The 22845-nt window shown below is 46.9% G+C and overlaps 1 protein-coding gene across 12 annotated transcripts in view; it reads right to left on the bottom strand.

Moving 5' to 3' along the window:
* plekha5 (pleckstrin homology domain containing, family A member 5) overlaps positions 1 to 22845 on the bottom strand; it is a 525939-nt gene that overhangs the window by 17616 nt on the left and 485478 nt on the right. For all 12 annotated transcript variants that reach the window (XM_072471741.1, XM_072471740.1, XM_072471738.1 and 9 more), the window contains 2 exons: positions 13169 to 13293; positions 12099 to 12323 (listed from right to left, as the gene is read on the bottom strand). In XM_072471741.1, the coding sequence (XP_072327842.1) occupies positions 12099 to 12323; positions 13169 to 13293 (350 nt within the window). The remainder of the gene's footprint in view (positions 1 to 12098; positions 12324 to 13168; positions 13294 to 22845) is intronic.

Genomic DNA, 22845 nt, shown 5'->3' with positions numbered 1-22845 from the left:
GATGTGGAGATTCAGAGGCTGAGGGACCAGCAATAAGTGCTTCTGGAAAGGCTGGAGGACCTGGACAACAGACCTTGTCGGCAGAATGTGAGAATTGTGGGCCTCCCGGAGGGGGCAGAGGGGTTAGATGCTGCTGCGTATGTGGATGGTATGTTTCAGAAGTTGCTGGGGAACGAGGTGATCCCGCACCCGCCAGTGGTGGATAGGACACACAGAGTGCAGGTGAGGCAGCCGGAATGAGGGTGTGCCCCACGAGTGATGGTGGTACGCTTTCACAGGTACCTGGACAAGGAACGGGTGCTGCAATGGGCAAAGAGCACACAAAGCTGTATTTGGACAATACCACCCTGCGTGTGTACCAAGATTTGAGCGCTGAGGTGGCCAGGAGGAGGGGAGGCTACAGGCAGGTGAAGGAGATACTGTATAAAAACAAGGTGAAATTGGGGCTGCTTTTTCCGGCGCGACAGTGGGTTACGTATGAGGGTCAGCACCACTATTTTGAGGAACACGAAGAGGCGATGGACTTCGTTAAGAAGCAAGGGCTGGCCCTGAACTGAGGACGTTTGGACTCAGGTTAGAAATTTTGAGTATATGTGGTGTCTCTCCCATTTTGAAAAGTGCCTGCATGTTTGGGTCCGTTTTTGTCGTTTTTTTTTTCGACCTTTTTAGGGTGTTGGAAGGTGGTAGGGATGTGGTTTTTTTGTTGCGTGCTTTTTGCGTGGTTTACCTGAATGTTTCCTGTTTGGGCTCTTTGATTAGTTGGAGTTTGGCTGGGGGGAAAACAATAAAGAAATCAGTTAAAAGGGTTGGGTTAAAATGGATGCTTCAGGGGAACTTTGTGCAATCTTTTTCTGTGTCTGTATGGGAAGGACTGAGAGTGCCTGTTATTTCTTATTTCTTTTTTTTCTTGTTTAACTTGAATTGTGCTATTGTGGGGGTTGTTTATGACTTGTATAGAGTGTTTGCTTAAGTAGGGCTGATCTGGGGAAGTGGTATGGATGGGTCGGGGGAGGGGTGACTGGGAACAATGGGTGGGAGACGCGCTGGCGCCGAGGCTGGGAGCCCCAGGCTAGCTGAGTGGGGCTAGTCAACGGAAGCCGAGGTGGGTGTGTGCGCATATAGTTAGATTAGAGCAGGGGTTAGGTGATACGATGGTGTTGCCAGGTGGGGGAGGGGGTCGTTCTGCTGACGGGGATGGAAACTGGGCTTGGCAACAGTGAGAAGGTCATGGGTGGAGCCGTCCAGGGGGCGGGCCAGATGAAGCGTGACACATGGCTGCGGGGCTGGCCAAGGAAAGGGGATGGCTGATCGGCAAAGGGGAGGGCGAAGTGCCCCCCAACCAGGCTGATCACCTGGAATGTTAGAGGGTTAAATAGGCCAGTGAAGAGGGCACGTGTGTTTGCGCATCTGCGGGTTCTGAAGGCGGACATAGTCTTGTTGCAGGAGACGCACCTGAAAGTGGCAGACCAGGTTAGGTTAAGGAAGGGCTGAGTCAGTCAGGTCTTTCATTCGGGGCTTGATTCTAAGATGAGGGAGATTGCGATCCTGATTAATAAAAGGGTACGATTTGAGGCGGAGGGCACAGTCGGGATTGGGGTGGCAGGTTCGTTATGGTGAGGGGTAAGCTCGAAGGGGTGAGAGTAGTCCTGGTCAGTGTGTATGCCCCGAATTGGGATGATGTGGATTTTATTAGGAGGATGCTAGGGAAGATCCCTGACTTGGACTCGCGTAAGTTGATCATGGGCGGGGACTTTAATACAGTCCTGGACCTGAGCCTGGATCTGTCATGTCAAGAACGGGCAGGTTGCCAGCGGTGGCAAAGGAACTGAGAAGGTTCATGGAGCAAACAGGGGGAGCAGATCCGTGGAGATTTAGCCGGCCGACTGCGAGGGAGTTCTCGAACTACTCCCACGTCCACAAGGTGTATTCCCGAATTGACTACTTTGTTGTGAGTAGGGACCTGCTGGCCGGAATGGTGGGGGCAGAATATTCGGCAATTGCCATATCGGACAATGCTCCGCACTGGGTAGACCTGCAGTTTTGTAAGGAAGTTGGATTACTCGCGGACGAGGCGGTGTGTGAGAGGCTGAGGAAATGCATGCAGAATTACTTGCAGGTGAACGATACTGGAGAAGTCTCGGCGGCGGTGCGAGGTATTGGGGGGCCTGAAGGTCATGCAGTCGGGTAAAGCCCCGGGCCGGACGGGTATCCGGTGGAGTTTTACAAAAAGTTTGCTAGGATAGTGGGGCCGGTGTTGGTCAGAGTCTTTAACGAGGCAAGAGACAGAGGGCGTTTACCCCCGACGATGTCGCAGGCCACCATCTCGCTCATTCTGAAACGGGATAAGGACCCGGAGGCTTGTGGGACATACAGGCCGATCTCTTTGATCAACGTAGATGCCAAGTTACTGGCCAAGATCTTGGCGACTAGAATTGAGGACTGTGTACCGGATGTAATTATCATAGGTTATCATAGAATTTACAGTGCAGAAGGAGGCCATTCAGCTCATCGAGTCTGCACCGGCTCTTGGAAAGAGCACCCTACCAAAGGTCAACACCTCCACCCTATCCCCATAACCCAGTAACCCCACCCAACACTAAGTGCAATTTTGGACACTGAGGGCAATTTATCATGGCCAATCCACCTAACCTGCACATCTTTGGACTGTGGGAGGAAAACGGAGCACCCGGAGGAAACCCACGCACACACGGGGAGGATGTGCAGACTCCGCACAGACAGTGACTCAAGCCGGAATCGAACCTGCGACCCTGGAGCTGTGAAGCAATTGTGCTATCCACAATGCTACCGTGCTGCCCCAATTGTGGAGGACCAACCCGGGTTTGTAAAGGGGAGGCAGCTGGTGGCCAACCTAAGAAGGCTGCTCAACGTGATTATGATGTCCCCGGAGAGTAGGGAGGTAGAGATAGTGGTAGCCATGGATGCCGAAAAGGCTTTTGACCGGGTCGAGTGGGAGTATCTGTGGGAGGTACTAGGACGGTTCGGGTTCGGGGGGGGGGGCGGGGGTTCATTGACTGGGTTAGGCTATTGTATCAGGCCCCGGAGCCGAGTGTAAGGATGAACAGGACGACATCGGACTACTTTAGACTGCACCGTGGGACAAGACAGGGCTGCCCTCTCTCCCCACTGCTGTTTGTGCTGGCCATAGAGCCGCTGGCAATTGCACTGAGAGCTTCTCGGGGCTCGAAAGGGCTGGTCCGGGGAGGGGGGGGGGGGGGGGGGAGTGGAACATAGAGTCTCGTTATACGCAGACGATCTGCTGTTATATGTATCGGACCCAATGGTGGGGATGGGCGGTATCATGGCAACCCTGAGGGAATTTGGCTGGTTCTCTGGATACAAACTGAACATGGTTAAGAGCGAGTTGTTTGTAATTCAGGCGAGGGGGCAGGAGAGTAGGCTGAAGGGGTTGCCGTTCAGGCTAGTGGGGGAGAGTTTCCGATATTTGGGGATTCAGGTGGCACGGGACTGGGGCAAGTTGTGTAAGCTCAACCTGTCCCGACTGGTGGAACGAGTGAGGGAGGAGGTCCGGAGGTGGGATGCGCTCCCGCTGTCACTGACGGGGAGGGTGCAGACTGTTAAGATGACGATTCTCCCGCGGTTCTTGTTTGTTTTTCAGTCACTCCCCATCTTTATCCCGCGGCCCTTCTTTAAGAGGCTGAATAAAATTATTCTGGGATTTGTATGGGCGGGGAAGTCCCCGCGGGTGAAGAGGGTGATGCTTGAAAGGAACAGAGGAGAAAGGGGGCTGGCGTTGCTGAACATCAGCAACTATTACTGGGCGGCCAACATAGCGATGATAAGGAAATGGATGGTGGGTGCGGGGTCGGTTTGGGAGAGGATGGAGGCTGCTTCGTGCAGGGGCACTAGCTTAGCAGCCCTGGTCACGGCGCATCCGCCGGCACGGTACTCCACCAGCCCGATAGTGGTGGTGGCTCTTCGGATCTGGGGCCAGTGGAGGAGGCATGTAGGGGAGGCAAGAGCAACGGTGTGGACCCTAATCTGCGACAACCACCGATTTGCCCCGGGGAACATGGATGGGGGGGGGGTATCGACTGTGGAGAGAGTGGGGATTGTGAGGATGGGGGTTCTGTTCCTGGAAGGGAGCTTTCCGAGCATGAGGGCGCTGGAGGAGAGGTTTGGGCTGGCGAGAGGGACCGACTTTAGATACGTACAGGTGTGGGATTTTGTACGCAGACTGGTGCCGTCCTTCCCACGTCTCCCGCCGAAGGCGAGGCAGGACAGGGTAGTTTCTAGGGGAGAGGTGGGAGAGGGTAGCGTCTCAGACGCCTACAAGGAACTAATGGGACCTGAGGATACGCAGACCGAGGACCTGAAGCTTAAGTGGGAAGAGGTGCTCGGGGGGAGATGGAGGATGGTGTCTGGGCAGAAGCCCTGAGCAGAGTAAACATGACCGCAACATGTGCCAGGCTCAGCCTGATCCAGTTTAAGGTCGTGCACCAGGCCCACATGACAGTGGCCCAGATGAGCAAATTCTTCGGGCTGGAGGACAAGTGTGCTAGATGCGCCGGAGGGCCGGCTAACCATGTACACATGTTCTGGCCATGCCCTAAACTCAGGGGGTATTGGCAGGGACTCGCAGATGTCATGTCCCGGGTATTGAAAACTGGGGTGGTAATGAGCCCTGAGGTGGCAATCTTTGGGGTTTCGGAGGACCCGGGAGTCCAGGAAGAGAGAGAGGCCGACGTTCTGGACTTTGCTTCCCTGGTAGCCTGGCGACGAATACTGTTAGCATGGAGGGACTCAAAGCCCCTGAGGGCTGAGGTATGGCTATCGGACATGGCGAGCTTTCTTGGCCTAGAGAAAGTCAAGTTCGCCTTGAGAGGTTTGCTACTAAGGTTCGCCAGAAGGTGGCAGCCATTTATTGACTTCTTCGCAGAGGAGTAAGCGTCAGCAGGGGGTGTGGGGGGTGGGGGCTAGGGTAGAGTAGAGTAGAGTAGGGGGATATTGAGGCAGGTCCTTGCGTGAACAGGGCCGTGGTTTGCACTATGTTTAATTTGTGTCTTGACTTCTTTTTTTTTGTACTGTACAATGTCACTTTTTCTAGATGCCTAAAATACCTCAATAAAATTGTTTGTTAAAAAAATAAAAAATAAAACACCCAATGAATTGTCCCTATATTAATAAACTAACTGTTAAGTGAAATTTAATCACAAGCATAAGACCAAAACCAATTTCTATTTTCACAGGCGCACACTTTAGTGGAGGCGATTGCCCATGTTATGATATGACAGTGTGCTCCACGATGCAGCTAAAGCTGCTTGGATGATCTATCAAGTCTCAGCAGGAGGATATCAAGAACAAGTTAAAGAGAGAATACAACTATTGTGATTATATATAATAGCTTAAGTGAAAGAAAGTTAAAAACATTACTTGCAGAGGGAGAAAGTTGATGCTGATTGGAAAGCTACTTTGCTACCTTGTCTGTAAAGCTTCCCAGCAGCTTATCAAAATAAGCGTGACAGCAGAATATGCATAAATCTATCATGTAGGAGGCAGAAGATCCATAAAAAAGGGATGGGAGAGGAAGGAGATAGAGAGATTTCATACCTGGATTCAACAAAACAAATCTGAAGAAATCACAATTGGGACGTTTACACTGTCTGGTCAGCTAAATTTAACTCTTGTTTAAGATCTTAAGGGGATCAGAGGTTATGGGGAGAAAGAAGGCAGAAGAATGGGATGAGAAAATATCAGCCATGATTGAATGGCGGAGCAGACTCGATGGGCCGAGTGGTCTAATTCTGCTCCTATCTCTTATGGTCTTACCTTACTTCACATAAACAATAAGTAAAAACCCATAGAGCAGTTCAATATTATGTGCACTAATTGATGTGAATTACACTACAGTCCTTATAAAATTGTCAATATGTTTTTCTCAGACCTTTTACAGACTGGCTAACATAAACAATATCTGGAATGCAACAATGCAAATCAAACTATTTCTGCAGCTGATTTGAGAGTTCCAACATTTCAAATTGGGTTTAAGGAGATATTTGTGCAGTCCCGAAAGGCATTTTATGATAAGTGTTACTTGTTCTTTGTAACTATGCGCAATCCGAGTAGTTTTTTGGCTTTCTCCCAATTGTGTCCAAACAGTTGTAAATTGTGAAAATCCAAAATATTTCAGTAATTGAAGTAACTATATTTGGATCACTATAAAGAGGCCAGTGGTATCAGGTTACATTTGACTGTGGCTAACTTAGGGCTAAATTGGTGAAGGGATGTTCCAGGGAAGGAATTATCTCAAGAGAAATATATAGTCGCCGTCACCAAAGGCAGCAATTTGTTAAACATTTTCTTTCAGATAGCATTTGGCTTAGTACTGTTGCATAGTCAGTGCATCTCCACATTTATTGAATGAGATCCATGGAGGGAACATAATTTTTTGGATTAAATAGCATTTTGCCATCTCTACTTTAAGCTCTTCCTGCTTTGACCAAGTCCCACAAACAGGATTGCCCTGGTAGACCAATCATTTCAGCCTGTTCCTGTCCAAATGAACTGATTTCTTCCTATCGTGTCTCTTCTTCCCATGCCCAGTCTCTTCCCAACATACATACTTGACTCTTCTAATGCCCTTGATCACTTCAAAGGTTTCCAGCTTCCAGGCCCCAACAGTCTCGTTTTCACCATGGACATCCAATCCTTCTATACAACCATCTTCGACCAGGAGAGTGTGAGAACCTTTTGCATCTTTCTTGAAGTCAACCCATCCCCATACTTGACGAGCTTCCTCTGTCAAACTAAACTTTTTCTCACTTTGAGCAACTTTGCATACAATTCCAATACCCCCTCTGAATAAAATATGTTGATATTAATACCACATGGGCCCTAGCTATGCCTACCTTTTTGTGGGATATGTGAAACATTTTTTGTTCTAGTTTTGCTCGGGGCCCCCAACCTCATCCCTCTTTCTGATACATTGATGACTATATCAGTGCTACCTCCTGCCCTCATCCTTAATTGGAAGGTGTTATCAACTTAGCTTCCAATTTCCACTCTTCTCTTGCCTTCAATTGGTCTGTCTCAGATATTTTTCCCTTCCATGACTTCTCCATCTCACTATATAAGTCCAAGGAACCGTTTGCTCTCTGATACCGTGGTCCACTCCTCAGACACACCCAACACCCCCTCCCATTCTCTTTGCAACTTTTCACTCAAGGGCAGGATATCCAACACCTGCCTTTTTCCCTTTTTCCTTCTCACCATTCAACGTCCCAACCACTACTTCCAGATAAAACAGCAATCTACTTGTACATGTTTCAATTTAATTATCCTGTATTAATTTTGCACAATGTGGTCTCTTCTACACTGGTCTCTTCTACCAAATGCAGATCAGGTGACAGTGACCACTTTGAGAAACACTTCCGTCCACACAAGTGTGAACCCTGACCTAGTAATTTGTCATTTTAAATCACCACCGTACTCCTACCTTTCTGTCCTTGGTTTCCTGCACTCTTCCAATAAAGCTCAACACCAGCTTGTGAAACAGTACCTAATCTTCCAGCTGAGCACTTTCCAGCCCTCTGGTCTCAACATTGAGTTCAACAATTTTAGATTGTGACCTCTGCTCCATTTTGCTTTCTTTTTCTTTGCAGCTTTTATTTTTTTCTCTGTTTGTTTTGCTTGCTTTTGGATGGCAACTATTCATGATACTGCCATTCACACCTCCTCTTGGAGCATTACTGGTAGCACCTCAATTCCCAGTGGCGCCACCAAGAATGGCTTCTGACTGACTGGATGATCCTTTAAAACAGAGATGAGGAGGAATTGCTTCAGCCAGAGGTTGGTGAATCTGTGGAATTCATTGCCGCAGAAGGCTGTGGAGGCCAAGTCACCGAGTGTCTTTATGACAGAGATGGATAGGTTCTTGATTAATAAGAGTATCAGGGGTTAGGAGGAGAAGGCAAGAGAATGGGGATGAGAAACATATCTGCAACGACCGAATGGCAGAGCAGACTCGATGGACCGAATGGCAGAGCAGACTCGATGGACCGAATGGCTTAATTCTGCCCCTATGTCTTGTGGTCTTCTGGATGGGAGCTCTTGGGGAGCTAAATCCAGTGGAGGGCACAATGTTGGACAGTTCTTAAATAACACTGGGCCGATCCCAAAGAAGCGATGTGGGGCTTCCGACTGTTCTCCAACCGGTGAGAGGAACTCCAGTCCTGGGAACAAAATCTTGTCCAAGGACTTTAAGCACTTCTGTTTTCATCTCAAAGTAAATTATTGAAAAAAATATTTCAGCGCAAGTGTTATCCAGTGATTTGGCTGTTGAAATTTTATTTAACGATACAAAAATTTCAACGACACCAAATATTTAATTTTTCATACAAGAAAAACAGTAAGAAAATATTCAAATTTGGCTCTCGAATGCTCCAATTACTTACGGGCATGAGATTTGTAAGTAAAATACAAAAGAACTATTTATTTCCAACAAGAGAAGAGATAAACATGTAATGGCAAAAAACATAGAACAACGGTTTGCTAACCTAATTATTCCCCGAACCCCATCCCACTCTCCACCCAGACACACACAAGGCAGATACACAGTTGGGGGGAGTGGGGGGGGGGGTGGCGGGAAGAGAGAGAGAAGGAGGAATGGCTCAACTAGCAGGGATTAAATTGTTAAATTGTGAATGAAAGATGTATTTCTTCGTTGTTGAGGTTGTGGTCTTTGTACGTGATGATCTTCCCCCAACATGAGATGTTGCAAACCATCGGTTGGTTAGGATCATTTATGATCTGCCTTCAGTTAGAACTCTCAGGCTGTAAGACCTCCTCTGGAGTCACCCTCACTTCCACTTACATGGGCTTTCACACTGACGATTCCCCTCAGTTCGGTGCAATTCTAACTTGCGTCCACCAGATGGGCGATCAGCCTCACTGAGCTAAATCTACAGTTCTCAACATGAGGGTTTTAAATGGGTTTTCAAACAGCCCCTCTTTTTATCCTGAACCCTCAGGAAGAATCCAACAGGTGAGAGAGAATTCAGAGCTCTGGCCTCACTGTTGCCTAACTGGAAGAGAAATGACTACTTGCAAACAGCTTCCAGGTTGTTCAGAAAGAGGGATATATATATAGTCACCAGTCCCCAGCTGGGAGAGATCTGCTTTAGCTTCCAGAGAAACTTTCACAGGCTGGCTGGAAGCATTTAAAATCACCAGGCAGAGAAGTGATAGAGAGAATCCAGTCTTGGTGTGTGCTGCTTTCTAGGTCTACGCAGAGACTGAAAGCCAAAGCTTCTGAAAGTCTCCATCACTAACAATCAAGAATCGAACAGACCTGGAATTCCAGAAGAGCCATTTGGCTGCACTGGACCCTTCGACACAGCACACTGCATGGCAGGGAATACCCTTGGGTCAGTTTGGGGGGGGAGGGGGGGGGGGGGGCAAAAGTCTATTGTTTAAAAGCAGCCAGCAAGACAGGAATTAAAAAGGGAAACCAGGATCTGACAAGGATTTAAAAGAGGGTCCTTACACTCTGGCCAGACATGAATTCCAGTGCTCAGTTCCCTTTCATCCTTTACAGACTAGCCCTTACTTGCCAAAATGAAACTTGTTAATTCTTCCAGTCACAAAATTCCAGTTGCAGAGATTAAAAGATCACCTTGCAGTGTGACAAATTCTGAGAGACAGTCTTCCAAGTGTTTTGCTTTGTATGAATTACCAAAATTCAGAGTTACTAATCCTTACTTCAGAAGTATGTGCAAAGTTTTTAATTGGAAGGAATCCTAGGCGGGATTCTTTGATCCTGAGGCTAAGTGTTGATGCTGTCGTAAACGCCGTCGCATTTTCCAACGGCGGCAACAGGCACCCAGGAGCAGCGATCCTGAGCCAAACAGGGGGCCAGCACGGCACTGGAGCGACTCACGCAGCTTCAGCAGCTGATACCAGCGTCAAATGGGCGAACGGGCGCCGCAGATCTACGTATGCGCGCTGTGGACGCACGAATTTGCGCATGCGCACTGAGACCGGCGTGAACTTGTGCATGCGCGGTAGCTTCCTTCTCCGCGCCGGCCTCTGTAGCTCTCTGCCATGTTGCCGGCAGGGCCGGCATGGAGTAAAAGAGGCCCCCACCAGGAGAGGCCGGCCCATCAATCGGTAGGCCCCGATCGCGGGCCAGGCCACAGTGGTGCTCCCCCCCCCGGGGTCGGATCCCCCCACGCCCCCACCAGGCGCCCCCCGCAGGATGGACGCCGAGGTCCTGCCGGGTAAGACCACTGTGAACAGCGCCGGCGGGACTCGGGCTATCTCGGCGGCCACTCGGCCCATCCTGCGTGGAGAATCACCAGGAGGGCCACTCGACCGGCGCCGCGCCGGCGGCATTGGCGCCGATTCTCCGGTCACTGGGGAATCGGTGGACCGGCGTCGGGGCGTCGTCGTGTGAATCATGCCCGGACTGGCGATTCTCTGACCCAGCCCTGGGGTCAGAGAATCCCGCACCCTATATTTTGTTTCGAAATTGTTTCTAAACCAAATTCTTTGTTTGTTTAAAAAATATCAATTTAAAGGTAGTCTCTCCTCTAAAAGTGTCTGATTGTTGCATAAGACAAACTCTACTTTCACTCACCATATTTCAGAAAAAAACACATTGTAAAGGGGTCATTCTAAGTTAAGATCATTCAGTCTCTTTGGAAATGAGTAAGGAGCGTGACAAATATGTGGAATGTTTGTTCATCATGCACCTCAACATTATACAGTGTCAGAATTGTCCCCACGAGTTTATGCCAGCGTTATACAGTGACAGACCTAACCCTACTAATCATGCCTGAAGATTTGATGTTAATCAAAACAAAATGTCCATGGTAAAAAGTCACGATTTACTGGTAAGAAACTGGATCTGAATTAATTCCCAAAATTACGAATGGCTCAACGACATAATGTTTGAGTCATAAAGGGCACTGGCAACGTGACAAATTCAGTTACTAAATGACACACCCACTGACACATTCAAATGGACATCCAAAACCAATTTTAAATTACTGTCAAACACCAAAGTTTATAATGGCCGTTTCAATATCCTAAAATTCTAATGACCTTTTCAATGTCCTAAAATTTTGCGTTGTTCATTCAGACTCAACAAAGCCAAGTCACTTTTCTTTTGAGTCAGTCAAGAGTCTCCCAAACAAGCTACTGTAAAACTCAAGAGGTGGATGTTATGTTCTTCAAACATATCTGTCTGTTTACCAATTTCCAGAGCGCTTAGGCACTGATTAGCACCGTCAAAGTTTAGAAATTCTCATATGTGTATAAGTCTACAAGTCTAAACAGTTCATACCATGTGCTTTACCTACACAGAGTACAGGTAAAACTTGTCCAGCCATGACCAATCTACCCACCAGGATACTGGCATGCACCTGGAGACAAGTGGGAGGAATTCCAGCTGCCTGTGTCAAGTCTACCCCTTCAAGTGCCACTACTAAGTCAAACTTACTGGTCAAACAGTCGCCAACAATACACGACTGTGAAGTGCCTGGTTCTTGGATTAATTGACTGACTCTATTACAAAGGTTTAACTCACTCCATAATTGACATCATAATGCTTCTCACCCCAGAACAATTTGGCTCCAATGAGATACATTTACATTGACTCCCCATTTCATTCCCAAAGAAGGTGGTCACTAATTGATCAAGTTAAATCTACGCATGCATCTGCATAAAATCAGAATCTACTAATTATGGACGAGTCTTGCCAACCAATTCATTAAATGGAAATATATGTAGTTTAAAAATTGATGTGCATGTGAGAGAAACATGCTTGGGCGAAACATTCTGATCTACTTTTCAGATTCTGATCAGAACTGATATATTGAACAGCGGAGTGTTTCAACTGACTTGCCAGTAACTTGCAGATGAGCGTAAGGATCTTTCTCATGCACAAAAATTAAAATTAAAAAAAAATATTTTACTCCAATAAACTGGAAAAAATGTTGTTATTTATTTGTGCTTTCATAAAAAAGCGACAGGGTGACATTTCCAGTATATTCTTTGCCCCTGAACCTCACACACACCCCTCCCAAAATCATTTGCTCAAATGCAATTATTGAACTTACTGAATACTTGTCTCCGGAATGAATTGGTTTTGTCGGGTTCTTTTCCCTTGAAAGGCTCTTTGCTGGTGACTGATCTTGCAGAGTTATCAAACTCAATCCTTTCCTTTTATCTTTTAGAGAAGCTTGCTGATGACGTTTTATCCTTTCAAGCTGCTCCTCAACACTCATTCGAGGTCGTGGACCTTCTGCCAGGAAAAGCTGCTCAACTGCACTCCTTGGTCTTTCCTGTAATAATAACATTTAATCACATTTAACAAATAGGCGGTTTGATTGAGGGGAAAGAAACAAGTAAATCCTTCCTCTCAGTGGCTTCTACTTTTCACCCATTTTCATTATGTTCTTAAAATCAGCATGCCTTGCTCCTAGCCCAGCCTTTTAGCTGTGCTGCAGGACACCAATCGTGTAGGTTTTGAGCGACCAGAGCATATGGTGTTTATTCATACTCACCAGATTTATTAAGTGCACAGAAATTGTCAGTGACTAACAGTTTGTACAACACGCTTCATATGAAGTCTCAAAGCTTTAAATTAGGGAAGAAACAAGACTTTTTACTTTGAAGATTGGGAACATGAAAGAGTCAAACCGGGGCTGAGCTAAATCAGAAGAATTTAGTTTCCCCATTCCAGTTAACATTGGAGTGTGCATAAAAACTTTTCAGAATTGTGAACGAGGGCAGCACGGTGGCACAGTGGGTTAGCACTGCTGCCTCATGGCGGCAAGGTCCCAGGTTTGATCCTGGCTCTGAGTCACTTTCTGTGTGGAGTTTACACATTCGCCCCCACAACCCAAAGATGTGCAGGGTAGGTGGATTGGCCATGCTAAATTGCCCCTTAATTAGAAAAAATTAATCAGGTGCTCTAAATTTATTAAAAAAAGAATTGTGAACGATAAACATTTCAAGAGCTATATGGTTCTCAGTACAAGTTGAAGGACTTTAAAAATGTTACTTTCCCTCGAAGAATTTTAGATTCCATTTGTAAATTAAAAAAAAGTATCTGCAAGTTGCACTAAATTTTAAGGGTGCTGTACTTCAGTTTACATTATTCATACAGTAGTCTCCTTATACATACCACGTGAGGTGCAGCTCCATCCATCTTTCTATGCTTTCTTAATGTAACGTAAGATGCAATTGTAGAAGATTCAGGCATTGGGGATTTGCTTCTAGGAGGGACTATACCAACTGGAAAAGACAAACCTGCAAATGTGTGAAAGTTCTGTTAAATAAATAGCTTTCAAAAAAACCTTTACTGTCCATCTCATGCAACATACTGAATATAAAATGTACGTAATAATAAGTTTACATTCATCATGCTGCAAATTCCCGCCAGCAACCTGAAACCAACAAATTAAAAAAAGCAACAGCTTAAAATAGGACATTTCATGTATTTGCTTGTGTCTTATTTTTAAAAACGTTATGAGTTATAAGATGTACTTTTATTTCAAAAACACTATTGCAACTGGAAACTTGCTCATTGAATCATAGATAAAACACAACATTTTATCGTTGAGCCTCTTCATACACAGGCATTCTGCATATATTTTAGCTGCGAGGGCAATGAGGTAATCAGATATTTTATAAACCGTTATTGGGTCGAGTTAGCAATTTCCTAGAAAATGTACAAGAAATTCAACAAATGTCTGTGGTGTATTTTATGAATCTGAACTTGCTCTAATTAAATTTTGGGTGAAGTGCTCAGAATGCTGGACTTCTCGGGCATTTTTCTGTCTTGTGAATTTAAGATGTACCATCACAAAAACTCTATTAGTTCTACATAAAGCTTTAATAATCAAGGGATCTTTTAAGTCAACCTGAGCAGGCAGACATGCTGCCAATTAAACATTTCATCCACTGACAGAACCTCTGACATTGCAGCAGTCTCTCAGCAATACATTGAAGCTAGACTGTATTCAAGTCTTGAAATGGGATTTGAATCCATAACCAGCTGACTTAAAGATGACAATGCAACCTATTGAGCTAAGTTGAAACTGAGAAAATTTATCCTTGAGTATTGCTGGACTGTTTTGGACGTGTGACACATTTGGCAGAACTTTGAAGAAATGTTACTGGACTAGTATGTCTGGGTGTGGACTTCAATATCCATCACCAAGAGTGGCTCAATAACACCACTACTGACCCATCTGAGTTCTGAAAGACTTATTTGCCAGACTTGGCTTGCAGTAGGTGTTGTCAGGGCCAATAAGAGGGAAAGTCCTACTCAACTCCATCAAGTTTGCAATCACAGATTCATGAAAGCATTGATTGGAGTGATCACTGCACAGTCCTATGGAGATAACGTCCTGTCTTTACACTCAAGACATCCTCCATTGTATTGTGCAGAATTACCACTGTAAAATGGGTTCGATTCAGAATAGATCTAGCAGTCAAAACTGGGCATGCATGAGATGGGGCATCAACAACAGCAGAATTATATTTAACAATAATCTACAACTTCTTGGCCTGGCATACCCCTCACTCCAGTATTACCCTCAACTCAAGGAACTAACACTGGTTCAATGATAAGTGCAGGGCAGCATGCCAGGAGCAGGGCCCTGTGATAGCCCTTCGTCACATGAAGCAATAGTTTGTGCATTGGTGGAAAACTCTGCTAAACATCACCAGGTGTGATGGAAGAGTTCCACTCTGGCAGTCTCTGCCGCACTTGCTGAAGGTGAATTCAGTGAGCTATGCAGGATTTGTTTGCCTTTTTGTTGTCTGTGGGCCCTCTTCTCAGCCACCTCAGCTTTCCATTTCTCCTCGCTTCTTCTGATGCCTCTCCAAATAGTCAGCCTCTAGAAATCTTGGCCATTGGCAATTGTTACCCACTGTGTGTCAATGTCTTCCATCTTCATATCTGGCAAGCAGGTGACCTTTTGCAGTGGTGAGGATGTCCAGCAGGTCGTGACTCAGTGGCCTGCACACCGTAAAGGAGTTCTTTGGACATATGGCCATCAACCATCCATGAATATGACCAAGCAGGCACAGACATTGTTGGCTTAATAATGATTGTATGCTTTCAGAATTAGCACGCTCCAGTTTTAGGAATGAGTTAATGTTCCCCTGTGTTTAAGTTAGAATTGGTCCTTTAATTGTTTAAAAACCATGCACTTATTGTTTGATTGATTGCAAAAGGGATAGGTGGCACTGTGGAGTTGCTGAGAAGTGATTATTGAACACAATAAAGTTGGAGTTGAAGAAATCATGATTTGCTTTTTAGTTCTTATTGTGTTACCTCCAGGACCTCTGAGTTGGTGACCTTGTCTCACCAAGACATACCGAGGATATATCTGAGACAGTGAAGATGGAAGCTGTTCGGCTTTTTTTCCTGCCTAGCAAGTGTTGTCCCGGTCTCATTGCTGTACAGGAGTGCATGAAAAACATAGACCTAAATTTCCACATTGCGTTGACTCCAATAGCCTGAATGCCATTTTACGTGCCAATGACCGTTGATTTAAAAAAATATATATTTTTATTGAAGTATTTGCAAAATTTTTAGAACAATAACAAAAGCAATTATAACATAAACATTGTACGAATTCTTACAACACCAGGTTAAAGTCCAACAGGTTTGTTTCGATGTCACTAGCTTTCGGAGCGCTGCTCCTTCCTCAGGTGAATGAAGAGGTATGTTCCAGAAACACATATATAGACAAATTCAAAGATGCCAAACAATGCTTGGAATGCGAGCATTAGCAGGTGATTAAATCTTTACAGATCCAGAGATGGGGTAACCCTGGGTTAAAGAGGTGTGAATTGCATCAAGCCAGGACAGTTGGTAGGATTTTGCAGGCCAGATGGTGGGGGATGAATGTAATGTGACATGAATCCCAGGTCCCGGTTGAGGCCGCACTCATGTGTGCGGAACTTGGCTATAAGTTTCTGCTCGGCGATTCTGCGTTGTCGCGCGTCCTGAAGGCCGCCTTGGAGAATGCTTACCCGGAGATCAGAGGCTGAATGCCCTTGACTGCTGAAGTGTTCTCCGACTGGAAGGGAACATTCCTGCCTGGTGATTGTTGCGCGATGTCCGTTCATTCGTTGTTGCAGCGTCTGCATGGTCTCGCCAATGTACCACGCTTCGGGACATCCTTTCCTGCAGCGTATGAGGTAGACAACGTTGGCCGAGTCGCAGGAGTACGTACCACGTACCTTGTGGGTAGTGTTCTCACGTGTAATAGTGGTATCCATGTCGATGATCTGGCATGTCTTGCAGAGATTGCCATGGCAGGGTTGTGTGGTGTCGTGGTCACTGTTCTGAAGACTGGGTAGTTTGCTGCAAACAATGGTTCGTTTGAGGTTGCGCGGTTGTTTGAAGGCAAGTAGTGAGGGTGTGGGGATGACCTTGGCAAGATGTTCATCGTCATCAATGACGTGTTGAAGGCTGTGAAGAAGACAAACATGGGACACAACCGACAGAATACCCTTCGTCGTCCAGTACTTCCCCGGAGCGGAGAAACTACGTCATCTTCTTCACAGCCTTCAACACGTCATTGATGACGATGAACATCTTGCCAAGGTCATCCCCACACCCCCACTACTTGCCTTCAAACAACCGCGCAACCTCAAACGAACCATTGTTTGCAGCAAACTACCCAGTCTTCGGAACAGTGACCACGACACCACACAACCCTGCCATGGCAATCTCTGCAAGGCGTGCCAGATCATCGACATGGATACCACTATTACACGTGAGAACACTACCCACCAGGTACGTGGTACGTACTCCTGCGACTCGGCCAACGTTGTCTACCTCATACGCTGCAGGAAAGGATGTCCCGAAGCGTGGTACATTGGCGAGACCATGCAGACGCTGCAACAACGAATGAACGGACATCGCGCAACAATCACCAGGCAGGAATGTTCCCTTCCAGTCGGAGAACACTTCAGCAGTCAAGGGCATTCAGCCTCTGATCTCCGGGTAAGCATTCTCCAAGGCGGCCTTCAGGACGCGCGACAACGCAGAATCGCCGAGCAGAAACTTATAGCCAAGTTCCGCACACATGAGTGCGGCCTCAACCGGGACCTGGGATTCATGTCACATTACATTCATCCCCCACCATCTGGCCTGCAAAATCCTACCAACTGTCCTGGCTTGATGCAATTCACACCTCTTTAACCCAGGGTTACCCCATCTCTGGATCTGTAAAGATTTAATCACCTGCTAATGCTCGCATTCCAAGCATTGTTTGGCATCTTTGAATTTGTCTATATATGTGTTTCTGGAACATACCTCTTCATTCACCTGAGGAAGGAGCAGCGCTCCGAAAGCTAGTGACATCGAAACAAACCTGTTGGACTTTAACCTGGTGTTGTAAGAATTCGTACTGTGCTCACCCCAGTCCAACGCCGACATCTCCACATCACAACATAAACATCAACATGGTAAAATAGACATTTCCCACCCGACCCCTTCTGTACATCCCTCAACCATATTGCACCTACCCGCTCCCGCTCTCCCCCCTCCCCCCCCTCGGAATGCTGCTTCTGCCACTGACCCAAGTCTCCACACTCGGGGGCTTTGAGTCCCTCCACATTAAAAGGATCCGTCTCTGGGCTACCAGGGAGGCAAAGGCCAGAACATTGGCCTCTTTCACTCCCTGAACTCCTGGATCTTCTGACACTCCAAAGATTGCTACCTCTGGACTCGGCACCACCCGCATGTTTAGCACCCTGGACATTGCTTTGGCAAAACCCTGCCAAAACTCTCTAAGCTTCGGGCATGCCCAAAACATGTGGACATGGTTTGCTGGACTTCCCGCACATCTATCTTCTACCCCGAAAAACTTGCTCATCCTCACCGCCGTCATGTGTGCCCGGTGTACCAATTTAAACAGTATTAGACTGAGCCTGGCACATGATGATGAGGAATTAACCATGCCTAGGGCGTCCACCCACAGACCCGCCTCTAACTCTCCACCTAACTCCTCCTCCCACTTGCCTTTCAGTCCTCCACCGGGGTTTCCTCCGCCTCCAACAACTTCTGATAGACATCTCACACATTCCCCTCCCCCACCCAGGTACCAGAGACTACTTTATCCTGTATCCCCCGTGGGGGCAACAGCGGGAAAGCAAACACCTGTTTCCTCAGAAAGTCCCGCACTTGTAAATATCTGAAACCATTCCCCGGCGGCAGCTTGAACTCATCCTCCAGCGCCTTTAGACTGGAAAAACTCCCGTCTATGAATAGACTCCCCCATCCTTCTAATTCCTGCTTTCAGCCAGCTCTGGAACCCGCCATCTATCCTGCCCGGTGCAAACCTGTGGTTATTGCAAATCGGGGTCCAGACCGATGCACCCTTCACCTTCTTATACCTCCTCCATTGCCCCCAGATCCTCAGTGCCGCCACCACCACCGGGCTAGTGGAGTAACGGGCCGGCAAGAACAGCAGAGGTGCCGTTACCAATGCTCCCAAACTGGTGCCCTTGCATGACGGCGCCTCCATCCGCTCCCATGCCGACCCCTCCCCCATTACCCACATCCTAATTATGGCTATATTAGCCACCCAGTAGTAGTTGCAGAAGTTCGGCAGTGCCAACCCACCCCCAGTTGCACTCCAACAACATTTTCTTCACTCGCGGGGTTTTATTCGCCCATTCAAAACCCAAAATAATCTTGTTCACCCGCTTGAAAAGGCCTTAAGGATGAAGATGGGGAGGTACTGAAAAACAAACTGGGGAGGGCCGTCATTTTCACGGTCTGTACCCTCCCCGCCAACGATAGCGGGAGCATGTCCCATCTTTTAAAGTCCCCTTCCATTTGTTCTACCAGCCGGGTTAGGTTAAGCTTGTGTAGTGCCTCCCATTTCCGAGCCACCTGTATTCCCAGATAGCGAAAGCTCCTCTCTACCATCCTAAGCAGCAGCTCCTTCAGTCTCCTCTCCTGCCCCCTTGCATGGATCACGAACAATTCACTTTTTCCCATGTTCAATTTATACCCCGAAAACCTGCCAAATTCCCCCAAGATCTGCATAACCTCCCCCATCCCCTCCACCGGGTCCGAAATGTACAAGAGCAGATTGTCCGCATAAAGCGAAACCCGATGCTCCACCGCCTCCGAACCAGCCCCTGCCAATTCCTGGATGCTCTCAGTGCATGGCCAACGGCTCCATAGCCAGAGCAACAGCAACGGGGAGAGGGGGGGCACCCCTGCCTCATCCCTCGGTGTAGCTTAAAATACCCCGACCTCAGCCGGTTCGTGCACACGCTCGCTATGGGCGCTTGGTTTGGCAATCGCACCCAGTCAATAAAGCCCTCACCAAACCCAAAACCTCCCAGCGTCTCCCACAGATACTCCCACTCCACCCAATTAAAAGCCTTCTCCGCATCCATCACTACCACCTCCTCTCCTTCTGAGGGCATCATAATTACATTTAAAAGCCTCCGGACGTTAGCATCGAGCTGTCTACCCTTAACAAATCCAGTTTGGTCCTCCCCTATCATCCCCGGGATAATGAGCGTTGATTGACAGCAGGTTGGACTTCTGCCCCTCGCTCGGCAGAAAGTCCCGCCTTGGAGAGCTGCCAGCCAATTTGACAGTCCTCCAAGCATAGCGTTGCAGTGGCTGGAAGGGGTACTGCAGGAGCTGCTCAGCACAAAGTCCTGGAACTGGAATACAAAGTAAGTGGTAGGTACCCAGGGCGAGAGGGTAGGGAACACCTGGGCGATCTGCGATGGATGTGATTGGATCTTGGGAGATAGGCTGGGGAGAGGCAATCAGGGAGGTCTGGAGGTCATTATGTCTTAAGGGGTGGGCTGTTCCAGAGGCTTTTGATGGAGGTGCAAACACCCCCCCATCCTCTCGCCCAAGATCCAACTATCTTTATTGATGCGATTCCCCCTTGAGATAACATCTGCCCGCCAGCTTCAAGCTGGGTGAGAAACAGCCCTTAAGTGGCCATTAAGTGGGACTTGTTGAGCAGCTAATGTACGGAAAAAACAGCTGTCATTGGATGAGCAGGCTCGCAGCATTTTTCAAAATTCTGACCATGAAATCTTCAATGGTCAAGCTCAAAGATGTGGCAGGCCGGATTGAAATACCCGAGGGACCATATTCAGCCCGTCGACCAGTGGCTGGACAAGCATGGATTAAATTCACTAGTTTAGGATTGAACTACATCACTTTCAAATAAGGTAAACTTCTATTATATTGTGGTCATTCTTTTCTGGAGGCTCCTTTACACTAAGGTTATTAATCAGCCATTTCTCATTGCATAAGACTAGATCTAAAATAATCCATTATCTTGCTAGTTCCTCAACATACTGTTCAAACAAATCATCCTTTATATGTACCAGGAATTGTTCCCCCACATCATTAGTACAAAATAGGTTTAGCCAGTTTATATCTGGATTAAAGTTCCCCCTCATGATTATTGTATTACCCATGTCACATGCACGTTTAATTTTTGATTTATATCAGAACCTACATTAATATTACTGTTTGGTGGCCTAATAATAACACCCACTAATATTTTCTCCTTGTTGTTTAGTTCCACCCAAACTGATTTTACATCTTGATCTTCTGATCTAAGATCCCTTCTCATTAATGTGCTGATCTCATCCTTTATTGACAACTACCCCCACCTCCTTTTCCTTCTGCCTATCATTCAGTTCCCAGCCTTGGTCACTCTGCAGCCACATCTTAATAATAATACTCTTTCTTATTGTCACAAGTAGGCTTACATTAGCACTGCAATGAAGTTACTGTGAAAATCCCCTAGTCGCCACACTATGGCGCTTTTTCGGGTACACGATGGGAGAATTCAGAATGTCCAATTCGTCCAACAAGCACATCTTTTGGGTCTTGTGGGAGGAAACCGGAGCACCCGGAGGAAACCCACGCAGACATGGGGAGAATGTGCAGACTCCGCACAGACAGTGACCCAAGCGGTAATCGAACCCAGGACTCTGACGCTGTGAAGTAACAGTGCTAACCACTGTGCTACCGTGCAGCAATCGGATCATACCTTCTATGTGTTTCCATTTGTGCTGTCAAATCATCTACCTTTTCTGAATGCACACAGCATTCACAATGAGTGCCTTTAATTCTGTGTTATTATTTTTGCAACCTTCTAGCCTTATCAACTGGTGGGTGCACTTTTGAGTATGTACACCCTGTCCCTTCCTGCCAGTCAGATTATCAATTCCCTTATTGCTATCTTGCTCTCTTGCCTTGTCCTGTCTCTTTAGTTTATATCATCTTCCTCCGCTTGATTCTTCATAGATCATAGAATTTACAGTGCAGAAGGAGGCCATTCGGCCCATCGAGTCTGCACCAGCTCTTGGAAAGAGCACCCTACCCAAGGTCAACACCTCCACCCTAACCCCATAACCCAGTAACCCCACCCAACACTAAGGGCAATTTTGGACACTAAGGGCAATTTATCATGGCCAATCCACCTAACCTGCACATCTTTGGACTGTGGGAGGAAACCGGAGCACCCGGAGGAAACCCACGCACACACGGGGAGGATGTGCAGACTCGCACAGACAGTGGTCCAAGCCGGAATCGAACCTGGGACCCTGGAGCTGTGAAGCAATTGTGCTATCCACAATGCTACCGTGCTGCCCAAATGTTTAGTTTTAAAGGTCAGCACCTTATTAGTTGGGGGCAGCCTGCCTCATGTTGACCAGCGGAATGTGATGATTCCTTCCACTGTAAGAGAAGCCCCATAGCACCTGTTCATTATACTAAATGTGTTGTACTTATCACTTGTAACTGCTGTCACCCATGTTTGCAGTTTTGCTGCAAAATGCTAACTTCCTCTCCATCACACAAGCTGCAGAAAATGTATGGAAATCCTGGCTGCCCAAATGTCAGGGTACCCCTCTTGACCTCCAAGGTCTGGTTCAAAGGAATGTACAGCACTACATTTAGTATGGTTGCAACATTTGTTGAAAAGTGATATAACATATTGGACATCAGTCCACCTTTGGGCTCCATTCCAGATGTTTTGTCAGGTTTTACTTCATTAGCCTTCAACTCTACTGGGGTGTCCACAAGACAATGGAGCTATTTTGCCCATAGTTGGGAGTTTGGTTCATAAGTGCCAAGGGTGTCCACATGCTGGTGAACCTGCACATTGCATTGCCTGGGGGCCAAAACTCGCCAGATTTCCTCTGAAGCTTTAGCCTGGGGCTGTGAGGGACCAAGTTTCTGTATGTCACCATAAGGAGGGGCAGCAGTGGATTTGTTGATGGAGAGGCTATGTATTGACACGGAGAGACATGTGCTTTTCATGTTGCTGCTAGCCAGCAGTGTAGGCTGAAAATGGGAAGCAAACTAAAAGCAAGAAGCATGATATTTCGCTTCACCCACACACCAGGTACATTACATTGACCTATGGGAGCAGCACTAAGCATACCTAAAACTGAGATGCTAATGAAGCTACATGCACCCTAAGCATTCTACAGAGCAGAGCGATCCTTACAACCAATGGATTGGATCCATGTTCTATAGACCTTCCACATCCAATCATGAATGGTGACAAACGGATAAACAACTAACCAGAGGGGGAGGCGTCACAAACATTTTCAACCTCAATTATAAGGGACCCCAGAGGCTGAAGAATTTGCAAGCATCTTCAGCCACAAGTTCTAATTGGATTATCCAGCATCACAGATGCCAGTCTTCAGCCAATTTGATTCATTCCATGTGTTGTTAAGGAATAGTTGAAGTCAACAGATGCAGCAAAGGGAAAATCTCTCATCAAATTCTGAAGACATATGAACCAGCACTAGCTGTGGTCTGTGCAA

This window comes from Scyliorhinus torazame, chromosome 13 (genome assembly GCF_047496885.1).
Source record: "Scyliorhinus torazame isolate Kashiwa2021f chromosome 13, sScyTor2.1, whole genome shotgun sequence".
In the NCBI taxonomy this organism is placed as follows: Eukaryota; Metazoa; Chordata; class Chondrichthyes; order Carcharhiniformes; family Scyliorhinidae; genus Scyliorhinus; species Scyliorhinus torazame.
This window is presented reverse-complemented; position numbering and strand designations above follow the sequence as displayed.